The sequence below is a fragment of the Gavialis gangeticus genome, unplaced genomic scaffold, assembly GCF_001723915.1.
Source record: "Gavialis gangeticus isolate Ggan-Ray unplaced genomic scaffold, GavGan_comp1, whole genome shotgun sequence".
Lineage (NCBI taxonomy): Eukaryota > Metazoa > Chordata > Crocodylia > Gavialidae > Gavialis > Gavialis gangeticus.
In genome coordinates, this window is record NW_017729034.1 from 60961267 (window position 1) to 60970157 (window position 8891).

General features: G+C 46.5%; 1 protein-coding gene across 1 annotated transcript in view; it reads right to left on the reverse strand.

The window, feature by feature from the left end:
• Nucleotides 1-8891, reverse strand: part of SMOC2 (SPARC related modular calcium binding 2) — a 269488-nt gene that overhangs the window by 124871 nt on the left and 135726 nt on the right. Inside the window, exon 5 of the mRNA XM_019527349.1 lies at nt 5596-5643. Coding sequence (XP_019382894.1) covers nt 5596-5643 — 48 coding nt within the window. The remainder of the gene's footprint in view (nt 1-5595; nt 5644-8891) is intronic.

Genomic DNA, 8891 nt, shown 5'->3' on the forward strand with positions numbered 1-8891 from the left:
TCTGAGTGAGGCATCTAACATAACTTTTCTATTACTTATATATGATAACACATATACATATGCATTTCTAATTCTTACTTCTATTGGTTACTAGTTAACCCATCTATATTATAATATCAGGTGACACGCTCTTTATTATAATTTTTACGCTTCTTATGTTAATTCTTAATGACCTAACTACAACATTTACCAGACTTTGCTTGCATAATATGCGGTTATTTTTGTCATTACGGTTTAGCCGTGCGGTTTCCTGTTTTAACAATATAAGCTGCTTGCTTGCAATTTTTATCATATTGTCAGCATTTCTATTCAAAGGTCAGATAGTGATCACCAGAATGTCAATCGCTGACTTCTCAACCTCCTTGAAGCATTCTGGGAGTTTTAGTGTGTTGTTAATTATGCTAGGCCTTGCTTAGCATGAGCACTATCTCACACTTCTTATTTTGCCCACCATGCCTTGTTGGTAAAATGATAAATAGGGAGGCTGCCCATGAGCCTTTGCATAGCTCCCAGTCCCACTAAACTCTGCTAGACCATACTGGCCTTCGGACCCCTCCTTGAGCCCCTGTCCCAGACGGTGCCTCATAGGACATGTTGAGCCTCATGAGCTAATTGCATGGATCCAAATCCTCCCCTTTACTATGCCCCATGCCTCACAGATGTAATATGAACAGTTGACTCACTTACCCCTTTCCAGGGGCCGAACTCTGCCCTTGTGCTGGGCCTCTTTCACTTCCCTGTTTGTCACACTTCTCTGGTACTAGGCCCTCTGGCCCCTGTATCTGCTACCCACTTCTAGTGCCGGGCTCTCTAGCCCCAGTCTTTGCACCCCTCTGAAGTTTTGCTAAGCTGTCAAGGGCCGCATGGATAACCCTGCCCCTTCACAGGTGCCCCGCCCTTGGTCACCATCTTGGGACTGGAAGTCCCGCCCCTGACCTGTGAACTTTATCACTGGAAGTCCCTCCCCTTGCCCCTGGAAGTACTCCTTCAGGGAAGAGGGTTTTTGCTATCTTAGAACTGGGAAAAAAAACAAATTATGTACTAAAAATCAAATACCCATAATATTATATTTTAATTCAATTAAAAAATATATTTTTGTGACACCTGTGTGTTTGTGCTTTATACGTAGAAGTGATTGCATAATAGCTCAAAATGTAGTCTTACTCTTGTATAGTGTGTGAGGTGTGCAGTGGTGCTGGGGAGCATGGGTGGGTGGGTGGATGTGGGGCTTATGGGGAGCTGTGGATGTCTGTATATGTGTGTGGTATCTGTGGGATGTGAGATTGTGTCTGGAGGAGGGTGTGGCAGTGGGGTTTGCAGGAAGGGTTGCAAGGGGGGAGCATTTGCGCTCCGGCAGCTTCTGCTGCTACCAGGAGGCCGGGGGCTGCCAGAGAAGGGTCTGTCAGGCTTGGGGGGCAGTGTGGAGGGCTCCTGGAGCTACTGGGAGTGGCAGGAGTCAGTGGGAGCATGGCCCGAGTCATGGGAAGTCCAAGGAAGTGCTGCAGAACTTGCATCACGCGCCTAAGGCTTGGGGTAGCAAAGGCTTGGTTGCCACACCCCCACAGGTGGCCTGGGGGTTGCCACCAACCTGGGGGGAGGGAACAGACCCCCCACACCCTGCAGGAGCCCAGCAGCCTGAGAGCACCTTGCCCCCCAGCCCTGGAACAGGCAGGGAGGCTGCGCCAGGAGCCAGAGCAAAGCAGTGGCTGTTTTTCTGCTTTAGAAGCTCCTGCAGCTTCCAGGAGGCCGGGGGTACTGGGGAAGCTCCTGTCCAACCCCAGGGGCAGTGCAGGGGGCCACCTGAGGCCACTGGTGGTGGCACGTGGCCCAGGATGCAGGAAGTCCAGGGATGCAGCATGGAAGTTGCATCTTGCACCTGAGGCTTGGGATGGCAAAAGCCTGGCTGCCCCCACCCACAGACATCCCCAGGAGGTGCCACCACCCTGGGGGAAAGGCCCAGTTTCCCCTGCCCCACAGGGGCCCAGCAGCCTGGCAGCAGCTCACCCCCCCCCGCCCAGCCCCAGGACAGGTGGGAGGCTATGCCAGGAGCCGGATCAGAGCTAAGGCTGTTTTTTTCCTCTGAAAGCTCCTGCGGGCTCCCCAAGCTTCCTGTGCCCTGCACCAGGACCCTGCCAGGTTGTTCCACCCCCAGCCTTGGGAGCAGCCTTGAGAGATGACCCTTGCTGCCCCTGGGGCTGGCCAGGAGCTTCCCAGGGCCCCTGGGCACCTCGTGGCCACAGGAACTTCTGGAGTAGAAAAGCAGACTTGGCTCCACACCCACTCCTGGCGCAGCCTCCCTGCCCATCCTGGGGCCAGGAAGTGAGCTGTTGCTGGGCCTCTGAGGCAGGTGGGCCTGGCCCCTCCCCCCAGGGTGGCAGCACCCACCGAAGTCTCCCATGGGGGGCAGCCAGGGTGTTGCTGCCCCAAGCCTCAGGTGCACGATGGAAGTTCCCCACTGCCTCCCCATGCCCCCTCACCACTGGGTCATGCCACCCCCAGCAGCCCCAGGGCCAGACAGGGAGGATGGGAGCTAGCGACAGCCAGGCAGTGCCCCGGGGCCAGTACCAGCAGGACGCAGAGCAGGCTGGGCTCTGTGGAGCTGGGCTGGTCGGCCCCAGTAGGGAGAGAAAGGAGCCACCCTGCTCTGGGCCCTGCCAGTGCTGGCTCCCATGCGCCCCCTCTCTCCCACCCCCCCACCCCAGCCCAGTGGCTAGGTGAGGACTAGCGTGTTCCTGACCCACTCTTACCTGAGCTTCCCGCTCTGGCACAGGCGGGAACAGCTGCATGATCCCTGGCTGGGAGGGCAGGGCGGGCCCTGCTCTTCCAGGGGCCTGGCTTCCGCTGGGTCCTAATGCCCCTGGCTCCTGTCACTTTTGACTAGAGCCAGAGGCAAATAAATATTAATTTTTTTAGAATTTCTCAGGGCCCAGCGGGCCGGACAGAATGTCCTTGCGGGCCAGATCCAGCCCACAGGCCATATTTTGCCTACCCCTGCTCTACGTAATAGGGTGCCCCACCTGCTGGGCATTAATGAGGCCTCCTCCTCCCTTTATAACCTCATCCCAAAACCACCAGTACAAACAATAGCACAAGCATAAGCCTCTGGGCTATAACACAACAATAACAATGGAAGCAGTGTGCTGCCCCTTTAAGATGGCAAACTTCCACCCTCCAGGTAGCAGAGCCCTGAGTACCTTGTGATCTCTCAGTCTTACTGCACTTGGAGGTAGCAAAGCAGGCAGCACAATGTGCAATGGAGCTTCTTCCTCTCTTGTGTAGGAGCTTCTTCCTCTGGCTGTTGCCAGAGAGAAAAGTGACCTGCTATCCCCAGCCCTGAGCTTATATGTTCCCTGGGCCCTACCTGCTTCCGGTCATCTAACTGCCTGCATCCCCAGGGGTGGGCAGGGCATGGTATATCAGCCTGTGCGAGGCGGGGGGGGACAGGGGTGGTGGCGAGCAGCTGGAGCCAGTGGTGCTCAACAGCTGCACTGCATGGTGCCTGAGGAGAGGCCTATGCAGCACTGACTGCGGGGCCCCCCAAAGCCTGGGGAGGTCACCCCAATTCACCCCCCACCAGGGATGGCCCTGCCTGCAGGTGCTCACTAATTACCCCATTAAGTTGTTGCTCAGGCAACCTACAGTTGTGGAGCTCTGCCTAGCCTGCAGGGCTCCCCAGGCTAGGGTGCTTCTGTCCTTAAAGGAGCAGGCACCTCTTAGTGCCCTGCTATAATGTGCTTTAGCAAGTACTAAATGACTGCACAGTACCAACTGCACATTGTGATACACATGTAGACGTGCCTGATATGTCCCAAAGAATGACAATATCCACATGCATATTAAGTTTGTGAGAGAAGTACACAGAAGTATATTTAGAACAAAGGTAAATCAGAAGGTCAAAACCTATTGCAGATGAAAACACACTTTTCTATCTCTGTACTTCCTTAAAAGGATTATAAAGAGAGTAAGTTTCTCACTGAGACTAAAAGGAAACTTCAGTCACATATACCGAGAGGGCTTTCCAGATTTTGTTGGCTCTATGCCATGGACAGCCTTAAAAGCTGCCTCACACAACAATTTAAAACAGGATAAATGCTGATCAAAAGCATATTGGCCCAAACTGAGAAACAAGATTCCAAAATAGGTGTGTGTGTGCACGGATGTAGCTATCAGAAGTAAAAAGGAGTCAGCCATGTTTATGCAGATAAGTGCTGGCTGCTAGTTGGCCTCAACGTCATATTACATAGCCAGATGGTAGAATGTTATAAAACATTTGCCTTCCCACCTGATTTTGACCCAGTATATCAGGTAGACCTGGATGTAGAGGTGAAGGCTCATTAACTATCTTCACACTACTCAGCACTCTGCAGAAAACTTCACAGACAATAGCACAGATTTCCAAGGCCAAGTCAGGATTTATATATCTTACAATTCATGTAATTCAAAGCCAAGAATGAAATTCCTGACCCACAGCAAGCTCCCCAGAAGGCTATGGATAATCCTGGGGTCAGTAGAACCCAGAAATCATCTGGAAATATATGAAGGAAATATTTTCCTTTGTTGATTAAAGTACCTTTTAAGAACTAGTATTTAAACAGCCACTAGTTTTCTTAAAGTAATAACTCAGCTTATAGTAGAAGAGCTAAACACTGAGCATAATAAAAATTGCTAAAATTCTTACAAACACCATAAATCAAACAGATTTACATTAGACCAAACTGTTTTTTCATTTCAATGGTGCAAATATGAAGTAACTGTTTTGAAGTCACTTTACCCAGTGTAACTAAGAGCAGCATTTTATCAAATACGTCCACTTACCTGAAGATTAACTTTTCCCCTGCTTTTTTTCCATCTTAAATAAAGTCTAAGGCACTAGTCCATCTCTCAGAGGGCTCCACTAGCTAAATGGAGTCACATTAGGTATGGATTTGCTCTAATGGCATCTATTATTAGAATAAAGATACCTAAGGATATATCTCTAATAACAACAGCCATCTGGTTATGAAGGTGAGCCATCAGTTGAACTCATCACAATATAGAAAAAAATGCCAGGCTTAAGATGAGTCAAGTCCTGGTTGCAGTGGAAATGAAGCTATGGCATCAATTTCCTGGATCTTGGGTGTAGACAGAACTGGCTCTATCAGATAGACAGAATAGTGTCTCTTCCACAGCAAGGAATATTAGGGGAAATAAAACACTTAATAACAGTATATTGGAATGATAGCTACAGGCTGGGAAGATAATTTATACTGCACTTAGCTCTAAGTAAAAAACCATCTAGATCTGGGAATGGACAAATACATATACATATATAAAAATTCACATAAACAGATGCCCACAGATGTATACATATAAGTTTGTGTGTACAGAAGTATGTATATACACATATATGTATATGTATATACTTACATATGCATATGCATTGATACAGTGTGTGCCTGTGTGTATATATATGCATACTGATTCATAAAGCATGTGTGCAAGTGCCCACACATGTATATCATTTAAAAAATGTAAAAGTAGTGGGAAAAAAAGGCCTCAAAGCCCACAAAGATACTAGTTTCCACATTAAAAAAAATACACTTCTAAGATATTTACCTGTTTTTCCTGCACCTTCTCGCGGTGGCAATTTCTCAGTTACAGAACCTGGAGTGGAAAAAAAAAGTTAACAGCTTGGCTTCTCACTGACACTCTCTGGTGTTAATGATTTCTTTTCAGTCAGAAATGCTAGACACGTCCTCTTTCATATACCAATAGATTTCAGTTTGGCCTGGTACCAGCATTTGTTCACCGTTAAGTTACAGTGAGGTGCTTCTTTTTGGATATCAATAGACATAAAAAGGAGAGAACTGTGTGTAGGAAAGAATACATGTGCAAGCACACATTTATGTCCAGCACAATCATATACCCACCATCATACAATCAGAGCCATGTAGCAGATCCTTCTACCCATCCAAAACTCTGTTGACTTCACTGGGACTCTGCATGAGTATAAGTGTTTTCTCATACATAGCTCAAATTGAAGAATACAACTCCTTCTATACACAGTTTGCTCACTGCACTAGTCACAGTTCCCTGATTCTCAGTCAGCTAGCACCAGTGCAGGTTAAAGAAGCATCTGTTGAGCGTAACATATGGCATGCCAAGGAGCCTTATGCTAGTGGAGAAACAAGCATAGCAAAGTCTGACTTCTCCAAAATCTCTCCCCTCCCCTTCGCAATGCTTCATTCCCACCTTCAGTATGAGCTTGTCCTGCTTTTGCAATAGGGACAAAAAAGCGACGTTCACTGGCTTTTTGCCAGTACATAACAGCTAAGCTTTCAAATACCAATGCATTTAGATGGTATCTGCAAATTATGTTGTTCATGGATCAAAAAGTAATTCATTGTGGAGCAGAAGGCTGAGGAATACTAAACTGTACGCTACATTGCACTATCTGTCTTATCTTGTAACAACTTTTCTTTGTTTCCATTTACACTTAAGTTTATTGAGTACAAGTCTTCATTTTTTCATGAAATTTTTGGAGGAAGTTTTGTGATAGCAAAAATTTAGTGAAACTGAAAACTGCTGGGCCAAAAACTTTCTTGAGTACTTTTGTTCAACCAGCCATGTTATAAAAAGTAGCAGAAATCCTGCTGGTGGAAATGATATATGAGTACCGAATGTCTTGAGAAACTGATTCCTCATGAGATAGAGAAATGTTTGATTATCAAAGTGACGCCTCTAGGCTTTAAAATCTATGAATTTATGAATCTGCAAATCTTTTTCCCTAGACTAATGCTTGAAATGTATCCCAGATGAGTAGTAGCAAAATATCACTGGCAGCAAATGAGGCAAAGGTCCTGTGCAAAAATAAAGAACTGTAGGTTATCCCTTAATTTCAGATGAATGTAAATGGGACCAAAGTAAGTTTGCATGGAAAGCTTTAATGCTTTCTTTTTTCATTTTTGAATGTTTGATATTGCAATCTAAATAATGTTCTCTTAACACGATTCTTGTAATAATATTCCAATATGTGAAGAGAAAAACTCAAAATTTAAAATCTAAAATTTTAAATGATACATAAAAGGAAACATAATCATCCTGTCATGACATAAATTTATAACCAATACCATTATACTGGAGTAGGTGGGCTAAAATAAATGTATTTCATGCTGCAAAATGCTATCTGATTGCTCAAGTATAACATTTTAGACTTAGGCTTATGTTGGGGTTCCTCTGAAATGTCATATAATAGCCACTGCTAGAGAGAAGGTATACCAATGCTTGGATGTGCTCTAGTATGGCAAATCTGGGCATTCCAATTTAAATACAACAATATGGACAGTTAATGAGACAACTGGAAATCATAACTGCTGCACTTCAGTTAGTGTGGTATTATCACCAAATATGACTTCAACAAGAACAGAACGTAGCTCAAAGAAGACTCAAGGGCTGTGTCTACACATGCAAATGCTCCAGAGTGGGTTTACTGCAGAGTAAACCCACCCTGGGCACGGGTCTATGATGTGGGGAAGTGAGAGCAGATTTACTGCTCCTGGCAGCAATCTGGTCCCACCCCTGCTGGCCCAGCACTGGGCCCCCTGCAGCATCCAGGGGGAGCTATAGGCTTCTCCTGGGTGCTAGCCCAGAGGCTGGCAGGGAGCACAGGGCCAGGGGACAGTTGTTTCCTAGAGAGGGCTGGGAGATTGTTCCCTGTCCCCCCACCAGAGCTGCCCGCTACCAGGTCAGGCTCTGGTGGTGGAGCCCAGGTGGGGACAATGTCCCCCTGCCCTGGCAACAGGGAGCTCCTAGCCAGAGCTCCCCGCCTGGCGGCAGAGGGCTTGTAAACAGCTGCAGGGAAGGGGCAGTTCCCAGCCCCCTGCACTGAACTGCCTGTGGGGCAGCTAGCAGTGATCCCCTGGCTGAAGCAGGGGGTTAGGACCTGCCCCTGACTTGGACCATTCCCAGGCAGCCCTGGGCTGTACAGAGAAGTCTCCATATGCAGCTTACAGCTGGCTGGGGACTGCCCAAAACAGGAAAGTCCCCAGCACATTCAGGCTACATGTGAAAACTTCCCCATGCAATCCAGGGGGGGCTGGGAACTGCCCCAGCCAGGGCAGGCCCCTGCTAGCTCCAGCCTGGGCAGGGAACTCTCCCTGTGCAAGAAGCTCCCAGACCCCACTCTGTGATCGGAGGTATATTGTTATACCTTTCTGTGCAAGGTTAAGAATCTCTTTATTTCCCAGTATATTTCCCTGCAAATAAATATATGCAAGACATATCACAACCTCTGCACTAAAGAAACATAAATCCTACCAATTCTTGCCAGTTAAAATGTTATTATCTAGGCCAGTAGTAATGGAAAAATATTATCCTCCAAGTGGTTCAGCAGTGTATGTGAAATGATTTAGTTGTCTCAGGTCGGCTATCCTCAGAAGAACTAACTTCAATGAGAATTAAAAACAAATTCTTACAGCATACTATTTTTGTGGATTGAAAATGTGGGTTTTAATAAGAGAACTCATCATGTCAGAACTCTTGTTTACCATGCTAAATTGATGGCCTCTTGAGCATGAAGTTTAGACAAGGAAGTTCGCCAAAGAAAAAACAGCTGACATCACAAAGCTGGCATGCAGATTTGAAAGCCTCCAAAAAGAACACATGAGTGTACAGCAAACTGGTACAAGATTGTCAAGTAGTATAGTTTTTATATGTTCATGTTGAGAATATTCTATTTTTTTCTGGTACCATATTTTTCAAACATAATAGTCAACAATTTGCCATAAAATGAATATAATTAATGATATTTTTATCAGTAAAAAATGAGTGAAGGAAAAAATCCTCCCTCAGGCTAGCAAACATAGGTAAGAGTGGGCACATCTACACATGCATGAATGCGCTGTAATTATAGC